Source organism: Sturnira hondurensis, unplaced genomic scaffold, assembly GCF_014824575.4.
Source record: "Sturnira hondurensis isolate 20B ecotype Veracruz unplaced genomic scaffold, ASM1482457v3 Scaffold0010803, whole genome shotgun sequence".
In the NCBI taxonomy this organism is placed as follows: Eukaryota; Metazoa; Chordata; class Mammalia; order Chiroptera; family Phyllostomidae; genus Sturnira; species Sturnira hondurensis.
The window spans coordinates 992,931-1,010,445 of record NW_028083434.1 but is presented as its reverse complement, the minus strand read 5'-3'; the positions used below and the strand labels follow the sequence as shown (position 1 = coordinate 1,010,445).

Here is a 17,515-nt window from a genome sequence, read left to right as displayed (position 1 = left end):
CTCTGCTTCTGAATAGCATTGCTGTTTTAAGAGCACAAACACGTTTGACTGCAAATTTCCTTTTCCATGATTGCCTTGTGTACATTTTTTTTGACTTCTTTATGTAAAGTCAGCTCTTGGCTGTGCTCCAGTGGAGGGATGCCTAACCCGAATTGAAAAATTCCCAAACATTTATATTTGGCTTTGAGTACTTACCTTTGAATGTGCATATGTCTACTATTTGAATGAACTAAAATAATATAAAGTAGTGCTCTGAATATGTAGAGCCAGAGAAGCTATCCAGTATCCTTCCTTCCATGCAGTCCATTCCTTCCATGCTGGGACTAGACATGCAGAATACTAATGTAAGCAGTGCAGTCCTCCCTCAGATCTTCTCTTACTAGTAGTAATAATTAGTATATTAGATTATATTACTATATTACATTAATCATAATGATTGCAGTACTTTAGAATTAAGGTTTCAGTGTGCTTTTTCTTACATTCCATTATTGAATCCATGTAACAGTTTAATGAGGTAGACAAGACAGGTATGATTCCCTTGTTATAAATGAGGAGGCTTAGAGAGAATATGTTACTCAGGGTTACATGGCTAGGAAGAGGTAGTGCTGAGACTTCACTTGGGTCTTTTGACTCCTAGCTCAGTGGTTTTTGTAGTATATCAAACCACATGTATGACCAAACCATTACCTATGACTTCATTGGCTGCTTCTCAAATACATGGAGGCTGTACAGTCAAATGATTAAAGAGAAGGTAAATAGACAACTGTGCTTCTCATTATTAACCAGTGGGTGTAATCAAACATTTTCTTTTTCTAAATACTAAATGATAAATTTTATATTAGTATTAAATTTTAAATTTCCTTAAAGGAAATTCTGCATATTATGAAACTTTCCATAATACATGACGAATTGATGTAACCTCCACAATAACCTTTGGAACCATAAATTTTGCTCTGTGAGCCCCCAGAGAAAGCAGGTTACATTTACTGGAGATCTGCTTTATAGTCATCAAAGAGTAGTATAGGCCTTTCTACCCCTGGCTGGTGTGGCTCAGTGGATTGAGTGCTGCCCTGCAAACCGAAAGGTTGTCAGTTTGATTCCCAGTCAGGGCACATGCCTGGGTTGCAGACCAGGTCACTAGTTGGGGGGCCTGTGAGAGGCAACCGGTTATGTCTCTCACACACTGATGTTTCTCTCACTCTCTTTGTCCATCTCTTCCCCCTCTCTGAAAGCAAATAAATAAAATCTCAAGCAAAAAAGAGTGCTATAGGCCATTCCCGAGTTGTTATTTCAGGCCTTTGAGATTCAAATTTTGACCTCTAAATTTGTAAAAGCTATTTAGCTATATCAGAGCATAAAATAGCCATGGAATATGCTTTTTTGATAATAATAATAATAATAATAACAATAATAATAATTAGAACTAATTCCTAATTATCCATTAATACCTATGTTATCATATAAATACTATCAATACAATACTATATTATAACACTAAGTAAATATTGATGTAAATTTAATTGGTATAACCATTCAGAATTAATGGAAGATTTAACTGATTGTATTTTATACTTGTCATTTTCAAAGTAATGATTTTTAACTTTTTGTATTTCTGTATTTTTTGAAACAGCTTTATTGAGATATAATTCATATACCATACTATTATCCCACTTAAAGTGTACAATTCGGTGTTATTTAACACATTCACAGAATTGTGCAACCATCACTACCATCCATTTTAGAATATTTTCAACATCCTCAAAAGAAACCCCATACCTATTCACAGTCAGTTCCTATTTCCCCTCCACTGGCTCCAGGCAAATGTTAACCTTCTTTCTGTCCCTGTGGATTTTCCTACTCTGGACATTTCATATAAATGGAATCATATAATAAGTTATCTTTTATGTCTGACTTACTTCACTTAGCAAGATGTTTTTGAGGTTCATCCATATTGTAGCTTGTATCAACATTTCATTCTCTCTTATGGCTGTATCACTTTTTATGTACCACTACCTGTGTATCAGTACTTCATTCTTTTTTATAGCTAAACGTTATTTCATTGTAGGAATACTCCATATCGTATTTATCCATTCACCAGATGATGGACATTTGGCTATATGAATAATGCTTCTATGAAAATTCATGCACATGTTTTTATGTGAATGTAGTTCATTTCTCTTGGGTGAAATTACTAGAATGGAACACCTAGGAGTGAAATTGCTGGGTTGTATGCCTCTTACATTTAACATTTTGAAGAACTGCCAAACCGTTTTTCAAAACTACTCTACCATTATACATTCTCACCAGAAATGATGAGGGTTGCAATTTCTCCACATCCTTGGCAACACTCGTTATTATCTGCCTTGTTTTCAGTATATTTTATTGTGTCCTGGCTGGTGTGGCTCAGTGGATTGAGTGCTTGCCTGTGAACCAAAGAATTGCTGGTTTGATTCCCAGTTGGAGCACATGCCTGGGTTGTGGGCCAGGTTCCCAGTGAAGGGGTGCGTGAGAGACAACTGCACATTGATGTTTCTCTCCCTTTCTGTCTCCATTCCACTCTGTCTAAAAATAAATAAGTAAAATCTTTCTTAAGTATATATTATTGATTCTGCTATTACAGTTGTCCCTTTTTCCTCCCCTTTATCCCTCTCCACCCTGTACCCCTTTCTCTCTATCACTGCCCCCCTTAGTTCATGTCATGGGTCATACATATAAGTTACTTGGCTTCTCCATTTCCTATAGTATTCTTAACCTTTCTCCGTCTATTTTGTACCTAGCAATTATGTTTCTTATTTCCTGTACCTTTTCCCCACTCTCTCCCATTTCCTTCACCACTTATAACCCTCCATGTGATCTCCATTTCTGTGATTCTGTTCCTGTTCTGCTTGTTTGCTTAGTTTGTTTTTGTTTTTACTTCTGTTTTTTAGATTCAGTTGTTGAGAGTTCTGAGTTTGTTGTCATTTTAATGTTTATATTTTTTATCTTCTTTTCTTAAGACAAGTCCCTTTGCCATTTCTTATAGTAAGGGCTTGGTGATGATGATCTGAGAAGCACTTTATCTGCCCTTCCATTCCAAAGGATAGCTTTGTTGGATAGAGTAATCTTGGATGTAGATCTTGCCTTTCATGACTTTGAATACTTCTTTCCAGCCCCTTCTTGTCTGTAAGGTTTCCTTTGAGAAATCAGTTCATAGTCTTATGGGAAGTCCTTTATAGGTAACTCTCTCTTTTTTTATTGCTGCTTTTAAGATTCTCTCCTGCCCTGGCTGGTGTGGCTCAGTGGATTGAGCGCCGACCTGCGAAGCAGAGGGTCACTGGTTCAATTCCAAGGCCATGTATGGCACATGTCTGGGTTACAGGCCAGGTCCCCAGTAGGGGGCGCACAAGAGGCAACCACACATTGACCTTTTTCTCCCTCCCTTTCCCTCTGCCTAAAAATAAATAAATAAATAAATAAAATCTTGAACTCATAGTTACCTTTTTAAAAAAATTCTCTCCTTATGTTTAATCTTGGGTAATTTCATTATCATATGTCTTGGTGTGTTTCTCCTTGGGTCCATCTTTTTTGGGACTCTCTGAGCTGCCTGGACTTGCATGTCTATTTCCTTCTCCAAACTGGGGAAGCTCTCCTTCATTGTTTTTTTCAAATAAGGTTTCAATTTCTTGCTCTCCCTGTTCTCCTTCCGACATCCCTATGAATCAGATGTTGGAACATTTAAAGTTGTCCCAGAGGTTCCTAAGACTCTCCTCATTTTTTTTTTGAATTCTTGTTTCTTCATTCTTTTCTGGTTGAATGTTTATTTCTTTCTTCTGTTCCAAATCTTTGATTTGAGTCCTGGTTTTCTTCCCTTCACTGTTGGTTACCTATATATTTTTCTTTATGTCATTTTGTATAACCTTCACGTTTTCCTTTATTTTGCATCCATACTCAATCAGTTCTGTGAGCATCCTGATTACCAGTGTTTTGAACTCTATCTGACAAGTTAGCTATCTCCTTGTTGCTTAGTTATTTTTCTAGAGTTTTGATCTGTTCTTTAATTTTGACCCTATTTCTTTGTCTTGGCACACCTGTTACATTGTAAGAGGCGAAGCCTTATGTAGTCACCAGAGTGGGGCGCAACCCACTTCACTGTGTTGTGTGGGAGGGATACGAGAGGGGACAGTGCCACTTGCTCAGCTCTTGGTTGATGTTCAGTCTCTTCCCCTGCTACTCACAAGCAAACTGCACCCTTCTGGTTCTGATTCTTTGGTGGGTGGTTTTGTGCATGTTCTAGGACCCCATAAGCCCCTCCAACAGACTCTGCTATGAAACTGACAGTTTCTCCCGCTGCCACAACTCCTACAGGTTTTTAGAGCCAGAGGTTTTCAGGCTTTATTTCCAGTGCTGGAACCCTGGGTAGTTCGGTCTGTCTCACTCCCTTGTTTCTCCTGGTTTATCACACACAAATGTGGAACCACCTGCTCCACCAGCTGCCGCACCACTCCTCCCCTCCTACCTGTCTAGATGAATGTTTCTTCTTTAAATTCTTGGTTGTCAGACATCCACACAGTTCAATTTTGTGACAATTCTGGCTGAGTTTTTAAAAATATTTTATTTATTTATTTTTAGAGAGAGGAGAAGGGAAGGAGAAAGAGTGAGAGAGAAACATCAGTATGTGGTTGCCTCTCATGTGTCCCCTATTGGGGACCTGGCCTGCAACCCAGACGTGTGCCCTGACTGGGAATCGAACTGGTGACCCTTTGCTTCACAGGCCCGTGCTCAATCCACTGAGCCACAACAGGCAGGGCTGTTTTTTTTTTTTTTTTTAAATCCTTTTGGTTGTGTGAGGAAGTAAAGCATATCTGCCTATGCCTCCATCTTTGCCCTTATCTGCTTTTTCTATTATAGCCATTCTAGATGGTCTGAGGTGATATCACATTGGAGAGTTTTTATTTACATTTCCTTGATGACTAGTAGTATTGAGCATATTTCATGTGCTTATTTTCTATGCGTATATCTTCTTTGAATGAAGGCCTATCAGATCACTTGCTAATTTTTCTAAATTTTTTATAGTTTACATTCAATATTTTTGTATTAGTTTCAGGTATAGCATGTAGTGATTATACAATTGCATACATTACAAAGTGTTCCCCCTGATATTTCCAGTTCCCCCCTGGCATCATACATAGTTATTACAATATACTTGCCCATTTTTAAATTGGGTTATTTGTGTATTTTTTCCTTTTAATTAACACTGGTTAACAAAATTATATAGGTTTCAGGTGCACAATTCAACAACACACCATCTGTGCACTGTGTGTTGTGTGTTCACCACCCCAGGTTATTTGTTTTTATATTGTAAGAATTCTTTATGTATTTTATATATTACATATATATATTACATATATATTATATAATATATATATATATATATATATATCCCTTATTGGGTATATGTTTTGCATATATTTTCTCTCATTCTGTGGGTTATCTTTTCACTCTCTTAATCATGTCATTTGAAGCACAAGTTTTAAATTTTTATGAAGTTCAATTTATTTTTTCTTTGGCTAATTCTACTTTCAGTGTAACATTTAAGAAACTGTTGCCTAACCCAAGGTCACAAAGATTTATTAGGTTTGCTTCTAAAAGTTTTATAGTTTTTTTATGCTCTGGTTTCTCTACAAATCATATACAATTTTTCACCTTTTACTGAAAGTTTTATAGTTTTAGATCCTGCAATTTGGTCTTTTGAAACATTTTGAGTTAATATTTGTATTTAGTTGGGATCCTCATTCATTTGCATGTAGGTATCCATTTGTCCCAGCATCATTTGTTAATGTGACTACTGATTCCCTCACTGAATTGTTTTGGTACCCTCGTCAAAAAGAAATGGACCATACTGTGATTGCTTGCAGTGATCTTTTTAGTATTATGGTGATGATTAATTTTATAAAATATACATTGCCATTATAGGTTACTATTCGAGCGTCATTTGGACACCTTCATTCAAAACCATCAACTACATCTTCCAGTGATACTCCAAGCACTTCTTCTCTTCAGGTCTTACCTCCAAAGTCTAAAAATACAACTGCTAAAAATTCCACAAAATCTAATGCAAGTAAGACTAAGATGTATAAGGCTCGTACAACTATGTCCACTGCAAGTAAAGCATCCAGTGCAACTAAGCAAGGTAGAGGTGCATCTAAATGCAAAGCAAAAACCGCTAACAAGCAAAAGAAACAACGCAACAGAAAGAACAAAATCAGCATAGCTTTGAAGAATTTAAGGTAATATATTTTATTCCTGATTCACAATGTCAATTTATATTAAATATTAAAGGTTTATTTTAATATAATTTACCATAGCACAAAACTCTTGTACATTTACATGTTTATTTTGTCTGGCATAAACATCAAGCAGTAAAAAGGTACTTTTTATAACTGTTGGGCAGAACTTGAGTTGCTGTGTTTATTTGTATAATTGTCATCTTTTACATTAACCTTGTATTTTGTGTTTATATCCTTTGATAGTCGAATTGGTTAATATGATCCTTTTCTTTTCAGGGAAAGGTTAACTGCTGTTAGGTTTTTTACACTTATCCTAGCTTGTTTCAAAGAAGAATTTCAAGTTATTAAATCTCTATTTAAAGATGTTAACTTAAATATCTTAGCTTCAATTAATGTTAATAAAGCTTTGCCTTATTATTTTTGTTTTACAATATAAATTTTATCATTTTTTCTGTCTCTGTAAGGTGTTGTCGAGGAGTTCACAAGTGCATTGAGTGCCATTCCAAAATAAAAGATTTCGCAAGTCACTTTTCAGTGTATATCCACTGTAATTTTTGCAAATACAACACTAACTGTAACAAAGCCTTTGTAAATCATATGGCGAGGTGAGTTAAACTTGTACACTGCCGATCAAAACTGCCATTCAAGGTATCTGTGTTTTTTGTTTTAAACCAAATTTATCCTATTAGAAGCCAGTTTGTCACATCAAAGAGCTAAAGGGATCTAGCAATAGGGAATTTCTAGGATATTACCCAATACTGTTTGTTAGCATAATGACTCATGAAATTAATGGCACAAAAATTTCAAGAAGGTAAGCTAATGAAATTAAAATAAGTTTGTTAAGGAAATTTATTTTTCTAACTCTTTCAAAAAATGGTTATTTCCAAACATAAAATTTTAATGTTTTAAAAATATTTATTCAACAAACACATGTAACCCACATGAGCAGTCACTTTGAGAGACATCAGATTTATCAAAGATGGTAAGACCCATTATTGGTGATTACATATGCATGTTCTCTGTTTCTATCCACCCGTCCCTCCGTCTCACACCCTTGTCTCTCATCCATCCCCCTGTCCATTTGTCTTTCAAGTCATCCATCTTTTCTTTTATTCAGTGAAATGTGACATGAGAGACTGTAGGGGATATTCCAGTCATGATGCTACTATTAAAGTTTCTTATCATACATCAACTCAATTTAAATTACATACTTTAGCACCTACCATATGAGGTCTGTCCAGAAAAAGTCCAACCATTATTAATATAACAGGAAAAGTTTGCATGATATTGGTGTAACCTGGCAGCCAAGGAGAGTAGACTGGAATGCACATGTGTGAAACAATGATAACCTCACTGTACCAGTCAGTGGGAGTGGTAGATGTTGTTGAGTGACCATGTGTACTGTGTGGCTGTCACATTCAAAATGACTGAGTGAGTAGACCAACAAATCTACATCAAATTTTGCATTAAGTTTGAATATTCCTCTGCCAAAACTATTCAGATGATTCAGAAGGCCACAGCTATGGGCAACTGGTGATTAGCAGCTTCATCCCAACAATGTGTCGCCTCATGCATCGCGTCTCATGTAGAGATTTTTTTGTGAAACATCGAATCACCCAAGTGACTCTGTCCCCTTACAGCCTAGATTTGGTGCCCTGAGACTTCTGGCTTTTCCCAAAACTAAAATCACCTTTGAAATGGGAGAGGTTTCAGACCATTGATGATATTCAGGAAACTACTGCGGGGAAGCAGATGGCAATTAGAACTGTGTGAGGTCCCAAGGTGCCTACTTTTAAGGGGGCTGAGGTTTCATTTTCCTATGTACAATGATTCTTGTGTTTTGTACCTTCAATAAATGTCTCTATTTTTCATATTACGTGGCTGGATAATTTTTGGACAGGCCTTATATACTTTATACTAGAAAAAGACTAAAGAGAGCCACATTACTTTCACTTGGATTTCATTTGTAGCACTTCCTCAGGATGGATTCTTTTTTAGTAGATGAAATTTTTTTGATATAACTATGCTAAATTGATTATTCAAAGTAAGGTAGTTCTATTTATTTTTATTCAGAAATAAGGTATAACCAATAAAAGTGGTTTTCTTGTAAATCATTACAAGACCTTTGTTACTTTCTGGTCATAGTTAGCTTTTGCTTCTTAGGATTTGCCCACATTTTTTTATGGCTTTGGCACTTGGCCTGCGAGGTATTTTTCCCCTTGATGATAAGCCTGACCTCATGGTACCTTGACTTTTTTAAAGCCAGCACTTCACATCCACCTGTGACTTTTTCTACGTTCTGCTTTGCTATACTCATCATATACAATATTTATTTTGAATTTTTATGACTCCGTGACTTTCGGTCTTGATCCATCTTTTTAACCAGCGGCACAAATTGCTTTGTTTTTGTGCTGTAATTCTTTACATCTTAGTCATGTTTAACTATGTTATCCTTCAGTCTTTTATCCAATTTTTAAATTTAATCTCTATTAAATTTTCCCATTACCATTACCGTTTAGTCCCCCTCTTCCCAGCAATCACCACATTGTTGTCCATGTCCATGAGTCCTTTATCCTTTTTGCTCACTCCCTCTACCCCCTCACATCCACCCCATTAGCTGTCCTCTTCTCCATCTATGAGTCTGCCTATGTTTTGCTTGTTAGTTCAGCTTGTTCATTAGATTTCACATATGAATGAAATCATGTGATATTTGTCTTTCTCTGACTGGCTTATTTCACTGAGCATAATGTTCTCTAGGTCTCTCCATACTGTTGCAAAGGGTAAAATTTTCTTATTTTCTATGGCCAAGTGGAATTCCATTGTGTAAATGTTCCATAGTTGTTTTATCCACTCATCTATTCATGGACACTTGGGCTGCTTCCGTTTCTTGGTAGTTGTAAATAACATTGCAGTGAACATAGGGGTGCTTATGTTCTTTCAAATTTGTGTTTTGGATTTCTTCAGATATACTGAGAAATGGGGTTGCTGAGTTAAAATGCAGATCCACTTTTAATGTTTTGAAATATCTCCATACTGCTTGCCACAGTGGCTGCTCCAGTCTGCATTCCTGCCAGCAGTGCACTAGGGTTCCCTCTCTCCACATCTTTGCCAGCACTTGTTGTTGGTTGACTTATTGATGATAGCCTCACTGGTGTAAGATGCTATCTCACTGTGGTTTTAATTTGCATTTTCTTGATGATTAGTGACATTGAGCATCTTTCCATATGTCTATTGGCCATGTGTGTGTCCTCTTCGGAAAAGTGTCTATTCAAGTCCTTTGCCCATTTTTTAATTGGGTTGTTTGTTTTTTGGTACTGAGTTTTGTAAATTTTGGATATTAACCCCTTATCAGATGTATCAGTGAATGTGTTCTCCCAATCGGTAGGTTGCCTTTTTATTTTATTGACCATTGCCTTTGCTGTGCAAAAACTTTTTAGTGTGATGAAGCCCCATTTGTTTATTTTTTTTCTTTTGTTTTTCCTGCCCAGGGAGATATATTTGATAAAATATTGCTATGAGCAATGTCCAAGATTTTGCTGCCCATGTTTTCTTCTAGGATTCTTATGGTTTCAGGTCTAGTATTTCAGTCTTTCATCCATTTTGAATTTATTCCTATGTGTGGTGTGAGAAGGTGGTCTAGTTTCATTTTTCTGCATGTATCTGTCCAATTTTCCCAACATAGTTAATTAAATAAACTATCGTTAGCCCATTGTTTGTGCTTACTTCCTCTGCCAAATATTAATTGACTATAAAATGTGGGTTTATTTCTGGGCTCTCTCTTTTTTGTTCCATTGATCTTTGTGTCTGTTTTTTGCCAGTGCCAGGCTCTTTTGATTACTTTGGTCTTATAGTATATAGTTTGATATTAGGTAGTATAAGTCCCCCAACTTTGTTCTTCTTTGTCAGGATCTCTATTGCTATGAAGACCCTTTTGTGGTTCCATATAAATTTTTGAATTATTCTAGTTCTGTGAAATACATCATTGGAATTTTGATAAGAATTGTCTTGAATCTATGAATTGCTCTGGGTAGTATGGACATCTTAATGTTGTTAATTCTTCCTATCCATGAACATGGTATGTGCTTCCACTTATTTGTATCTTCAGTTTCTTTCTTCAGTGTCATAATTTTCCAAGTACAGGTCTTTTACATCCTTGGTTAGGTTTATTCCTAGGTATTTTATTCTTTTTAAAGCAATTGTGAATGGGATTATTTTCTTCTTTTCTCTTCCTGTTAGTTCATTATTGGCATATAAAAATGCAACTGATCTCTGAATATTAATTTTGTATCCTGCTACTTTGCTGAATACATTTATTCATTTATAGTTTCTTGGTGGAATCTTTAAGGTTTTCTATGTACAGTATCATGTCATCCGCAAAGACAGTTTTACTTCTTCCTTTAAAATTTGGATACCTTTTATTTCTTCTTTTTGTCTGATTGCTGTGGCTAGGACTTAACAGTACTACATTGAGTAAGAGAGTTGAAAGCAGACATCCCTGTCTTATTCCCAATCTTAAAGGAAATGCTTACAGTTTTTGCCCATTGAGTATGATGCTGGCAGTGGGTTTGTCATATATGGCCTTTATCGTGTTTAGCTATGTTCCCTCTTGCATAATAACCACCTGAAACTTGTTAAAACTGATTTCTGGGCCCTACTGCCAGAGATAAATTCAGTAATTCTGGACTACGACCTAAGGCTTTGTATTTCTCATAAGCTCCTAGGTGATACAGACACTGCTGGTCCATGGACCACACTTTAGGTGATGCTACTGTGCTATGCCAATCCTAGCTAATCCTGCTTGGCTTTCTAATATAGGAAAGGTTTCCTTATCAGTTTAAAAGGGAATATGAAAGCTGTTATCATTGGCTACAAAATTCGGTTAGTGGTTTTCTGTTCTGTTCTGTTCTGTGTATAGGAATTACTGTTTTAACTCCAGAGCTGTGCTTCCCTTAATTCACTTTCCTTAAAAGCTCTCCTAATAATTGCAAAAGATTCTTTAAATGTTTTGCTTTACTAATGGTAAGTAATGTCATTTAGCCCAGGTAGCACTTACTTTGAGGATCATTTAGATTATCCTTACTCACTAAGTACTCAGTAGGATTAGGAAGTGATAATTATTATTTATAACTTTATATTGTAATAAAATACATTATTAGCAAATATCTTTTACATTGTTTTCAACCCTTAAGAGTTGGAAATTTCCATTTGATGGTCTTTGAGATTTTCTTATATACAATATTGTGGTACTCATCATTTAAGCATATTCTTGGGGCAATATATTGTTAAAATACACAGGTACAGTGAGATATAAGATAAAAACTTTGAAGTAAACAGAGATGACTAATAGAATTTTACAATTTAGACCAGGCTCTTTCATTCAAAATTAATAAACTAAACACAGACTTGAAATATGGTAATAAAATTAATACAACTTATTATGTAATAAAATCTAATTTGTCTCTTATCTCTCCAGCTCTCATAGCAGCCATCCAAGCAAACAGTTTTCTATTTTTAAGAAGCATTGTAGAACTCTCAGGTAACTAGTTGCTCTTTTTTTATTCTCTCTATTGAAAAATTATAGTACCTAACTTTTTTTATTTTATTTACTTATTTTTAGAGAGTGGGAAAGGGAGAGAGAAAGAGAGGGAGAAAAACATCAATGTGTGGCTGCCTCTAGCACTCCCTACACTGGGGACCTGACCTGTAACCCAGGCATGTTCCCTGACTTGGAATCGAACCAGTGACCCTTTCATTCGTAGTTTCACCCTCAACACACTGATCTACACCAGCCAGGGCTCTGTTTATTTATTTCTAGAGAAAGGGGAAGGGAGGGAGAAAGAGAGGGAGAGAAACTTTGATGCTGGCGATTGTGGGGAGAAGAGGGGGTGGGTGGAGGTGGAAAGGGGTATAATGAGAATAAAGTAATGGAAAAATACAATAAAATATTTATTTTTAAAAAATCCATCTTTAAAAATAAAGAAATATCAATGTGAGAGAGAAATGATTAGTTGCCTCTCGTACACACTCCATCCGAGGATCAAACCCACAACCTAGGCATGTGCCCTGACCGGGAATTGAAGTGGCAACCTTTTGCTTTGTGGGACAGTGCCAACCGACTGAGCCACACTGGTCAGGACTATAGTAACTTCTTTTAACCTGATGCTGGAGTGCCTCGTTTGGAAAATGAAATGATTACTCCTGGATATATAGAGTTCTGTTCATTATATCCTTGGATCAAAGAGGGGATTTAATCTCTGGCTAAACTGTGTTTCAGTGGTGTTAGTCATTAAGATGAAACTTTCATAGTTTTGCAATAAAAATAAAAATTTAGGCTCTCCAACAATATTTGAGTATAAAAGATATTTACGATTCCTAGTAAAGTAACTAACACTTTTTTATCAATATATAGCCTCATAATTTGTAAGGTTTTTTTTGTTGTTTTTGAAATAAAGTATACAACTTGTTTACTGTACAGAAGGAATTGTCAATGAACATTTCTAAAGGTACTTGTAATTAACTTTGGTTATACCACACACTTAGCTCAGAATCCACCAAATAACTACAGTAATACAAGGAGGTTTATAATGAGTGCCATGAGAATTAATGATTTCAAAGGAAAGAGAGGTTTCTACTTATATGAAGGGGCACATGTGCATTCTGGGTAGAAGACAGCATGAATAAAATAGCAGAAAGGAAAAAAGCAGAAGTCATAGTACAATTTTGATAGAGCATGAAGTTTATGTAAGTAGTATTGAGATCAAAGTCAGAGGGGATCGTCTTTTAGCCTAGATCCAGATTGTGGAAGCCTTGAAAAAGGATAAGGAATTTGAACTTCATTTTAATTTGAGGACATTGGGAAAACCAAAGGCGTTTTGCACAGAACCAAGAGTACTGAAGAAAGGTCAGTTTGGAGGGATATAAAAGGTGAGTTGTAGCTGTATAGGGCACATAGACTAGTTAAGACTATTGTAGTTAAAACTGATTTAATAACCTGGGTTAAGATGGCGAGGTGGTATTACATCATGTTTAAGAATGTGGGCTGTGGAATCTGAGGGCCAAGTTTCAAACCTGGCCCTTGCTTTGCTAAGTTACCAAACCTGGCCCTGTCCTCTATTTTTAAAAATTATTATAGCAACTACTTCTTTGCGTTTCTCTAAGATTTAGTTGAGATGATATGTTAAACCTTCAGCTCAACACAGTAAGTTCTTGATAAATTGTTACTATTATAAAATGTTTGCCCTGGCTAGTGTAGCTCAGTGGATTGAGGGTGACCTGCAAACCAAAGGGTCACTGGTTCGATTCCCAATCAGGGCACATGCCTGGGTTGTGGGCCAAGTCTCCAGTGGGGTCCACATGGGAGGCAACCAGACATTGGTGTTTCTCTCCCTTTCCTCTCTCCCTTCCCCTGTCTCTAAAAATAAAGAAATAAAATCTTTAAAAAAAGTAAAGTGTTTGAAATATTGACAATTTTAAAGAAAAAAGGTGTCAAAACGATACAATTTTGAGGGAGTGTTGTTGTTGTTGATATGATATCATAAGAGAGACCATTCAGGAGGAGTGGCTTTCGGGGGTGGGGAGGAAAGCACATGACTTCAGTCATATGAGGATCATTTTTGAATGCTATATACTATACGTTATTTGAATTTTTAAAATTTGGATTATAGTAACCATAACCTTTCTTAATCAGGATACTTCCATGTATATACATACTTTCTTAGTGAAAAAAGTAGTCTGAATTTAATAATAAATACACACACATGCAAAACAGTTTTAACAGAAGAGTAAATTCTGTAGAGAAAATAGAACTTCAATGAACCTATCAATGAAAGAAACCAGTCACAAAATGCCACATACTGTATATTTCCATTTATATGAAATGTCCAGAATAGGCAAATCTACAGAAACAAAAGGTAGATCAGTTATTGCCATTGGCTGGGGCCCTGGGGTTAGGAAAGGTAGGGACAAGTGAATACTTATGTGGGTCATGGGATATGGAATTTCTTTTTTCAGGTAATGAGAATGTTGTAAACTTAGATTGTTGTGATGGTTGCACAGCTCTGTGAACATTCCAAAAATCAATAAATTGTACTCTTTAAATGGTTGAAATGGATGGCATGTGAATTATGTATCATAGAACTTTCTTTTAATTGGTTGCCTCTTACATACCCCCAACTGGGGATCTGGCCCACCACCCAGGTATGTGCAGTAGAATGGGAATCAAACTGCCGACCCTTTGGTTCACAGGTCGGTGCTCAATCCACTGAGCCACACCAGACAGGGCTAAAACTTTCCTTTAAATACCACCTCAGAGATGGTTTCCCTAAGCTGCCCAACATGGGTAGGTCAATAAAATCCAACTGAGAGCAACCAAACCTGTGGGTGAATCTCCTTTGCTCCACCCTCTCTCCTCTTGCTTTGTCAGTGGTGTTTGACTAATCTCTGCTTCTGTCTCTGCTTTCATCCCATTGGCTTGGAATTGTGCTTCCCCATCTGTTCAAGAACTTGGCTTTGAATTTCTGGTCCTCCTTAAAAATAACATCAAGTGATCTTTTAGAATGTCCACTGATCTCAAATGCTGCCTCCTGGATCTCGTACAAAGTCTGACAGCCTGAGCACATTCTGCATTTCTGGACCATCGCACTCATGGCCTCTGCCAAATTTCTATTGTTTTCTAATCCGAACATCAGTCTTCTCTCAGCAGTGTTAAGTTAGTATAGGGTAGGGGCTCTGATTGATGCCAGGCTCCTCAAGGAGACTTTGTTTCATCTTGTGGCAGTCCTGCATATCTAAATGAGATGTCATGAAATACAGGGGGACTCACGCTATAGAGCATCCAACCTTTTCTTTAGCCATTAAACTAAGAAACTGGTGGATTTTCCATTTGGACTGGACTACCCTATCCCCCCACCAGGATTCAGATTACAGAACAGAATGCCAGGGAGTTCACAGCAATGCTATCTGGTCCCCAGTGTCAAAGATGCCCCCACCTACCTATCACATTCAAGTAGACCCAGAAAGCACCTCTCCAAATAATGATCAATTACTTAATGTTCATATTTGGAATGACTTAGAAAAAGGAAAAATCCTAAGAGCTTATATGATCCGATGGAAGGGTGCAAGTCAGACATGTAGTTTCCTTGGGTTGTTCAGCTTTTCCTAATTTTCTTCACCTCGCACTCTTACGAAGATCATTCTAATTACATTATGTTTAATTATTTCTTTTTAAAACATTCCCATTTTTTATGATTTTGTTGTCACTTAAGATTTTATATTGTAGGCTCCACAAAGTGAATAAAGTCCTCAACAAATATAACCAGAGACACTGAAATAAAGAACAAACTGACAGTAACCAGAGGGGAGTGGGGAGAGGGGTAATAGGGAAAGGGCCATCAAGGGACATGTATAAAGGACATGTGGACAAAGCCAAATGGGGGTAGGTTCAAGGGTGGGAGGCAGGGATGGGTGGGGCTGGGAGGGAGTGGTGGGGGGAATGGAGACAACTGTACTTGAACCACAATAAAAATATTGCTGAAAAAAAGGTTCTCAACAATTACATATTGTATGAATGAATGTTATATTCTTGCTTTGCAGATAGGCAAAGGCACATAAATATTGTGCCTTGCACAAGTTATACAAGTTGTTAGTGGAGCCACAACTGGGCTTTAGGTCTCTTCACTTGTATCTATTATTCTGGTGTGAGAGGAAACCATTTATAAAGCACCAAATGTTAGCATAACTTAGACATGTCTATGCCATTTTCTAAAGTACCATTTCAAATATATCAGGCTTATATAATAAAATTGAAAAATAATGGTCATGTTGCATAAAAAGGAAATCAAGAGTTATTACATGGAGCCCTGACTGGTGTGGGAGTTATTGCCTTGGCTGGTGTGGCTCAGTGGATTGAACACCGGCCTATGAACTGAAAGATCGCCAGTTTGATTTCCAGTCAGGGCATATGCTTGGGTTGCAGGCCAGGTCCCCAGATGGGGACATGTGAGAAGCAACCAATTGATGTTTCTCTTGCACATTGATATTTCTCTCCCTCTCTTCTCCTCTCTCTAAAAATAAATAAAAATTGAAAAAAAAAGAGTCATTAAATGGAAAAACAATTATTCAACCTGCGTATAAATTTTTATAAAATATAAAACCTTGCCATGGCTGGTGTAGCTCAGTGGATTGAGCGCAGGCCTTCGAACCAAACAACCATGGTTCAATTCCCAGTCAGGGCACATGCCTGGGTTGCAGGCCAGTTCCCAGCAGGGGACACATGAGAGGCAACCATACGTTATTTCCCTCTCTCCTTCCCATCCCCTCTAAAGACAAATAAAAATCTTTTTTTTTAAGAAAAAACTTATTTTCCTCTCTTCTTTTTTTCATAGGGGCATTACTCTTGTGTGCCTTAAATGTGATTTCCTAGCTGATTCTTCTAATTTAGATCGTATGGCTAAACACTTAAGTCAACGTAAAAATCATACTTGCCAAGTTGTAACAGAGAATGGTACGTATATATAATTGCATTGTTTTGTATTTCTGATATTCCTTTGTTTTTGATTAACCACAATATGGGGTCTTAATTTTATTAAGTTGGTAGTCTTACTTATCATGTATGCTATTTTAAGTGTTAAACACTTCTAATTTCAGTTCCCAAAAGTACCTCAACTTCTGAACCCACTTCTGAGTAAGTTGAATTTTCATTCACTTTATTTTTCTTTGATGGATTTTTAACACTGTTGCATATTTTTAATGTATCATTAATAGAAATGAAAAATATTAAAGTATTTTGTTTCTGTTTTTGTTTTTAAAGCTGCTTGTTGAAATAGATTCCTGCTCTATGGAGCTCGTGCAACCTGGTGCAAGACAAGTTGGAATTTCCTAAGTTCAAAGTTCTGAAGTGTTTTTTTACACAGAGCCAGTTTTCTAAGTTCAAAGTTCTGAAGTGTTTGCTCACACAAAAACGGTTAAACAGCCAAGTTCATGACACTAGTTCTCATTATTCAGCTCTTTCCAGCTTTCAGATGGCACTAGATTCTTATTCCACCTTATCTTTGTGTCAGGTTAACATATCTTAACATATGCTTTTTTCCTCCAGTTGGCTCTCCAAAAATAACTTTTGTTTGTTATGGTCTTTCTCGCTTTGCTTAAAATAATTTGTGTATTTCTCTGCTGTACTTGGCTTCAGAATATTGCATTTCAAATGCTATGGCTGTTCATTTTTTTTTTTTTTGGTCTGATTTCTTAGTTAAGTT

General features: G+C 36.5%; 1 protein-coding gene across 6 annotated transcripts in view; it reads left to right on the top strand.

The window, feature by feature from the left end:
- The window catches only part of ZNF280C (zinc finger protein 280C), a 68,043-nt gene extending 50,528 nt beyond the window's left edge, over positions 1 to 17,515 (top strand). For all 6 annotated transcript variants that reach the window (XM_037059329.1, XM_037059324.1, XM_037059325.1 and 3 more), the window contains 6 exons: positions 5,953 to 6,266; positions 6,731 to 6,871; positions 11,740 to 11,802; positions 16,649 to 16,767; positions 16,911 to 16,947; positions 17,074 to 17,515. In XM_037059329.1, the coding sequence (XP_036915224.1) occupies positions 5,953 to 6,266; positions 6,731 to 6,871; positions 11,740 to 11,802; positions 16,649 to 16,767; positions 16,911 to 16,947; positions 17,074 to 17,089 (690 nt within the window). In that variant the 3' untranslated portion in view covers positions 17,090 to 17,515. The remainder of the gene's footprint in view (positions 1 to 5,952; positions 6,267 to 6,730; positions 6,872 to 11,739; positions 11,803 to 16,648; positions 16,768 to 16,910; positions 16,948 to 17,073) is intronic.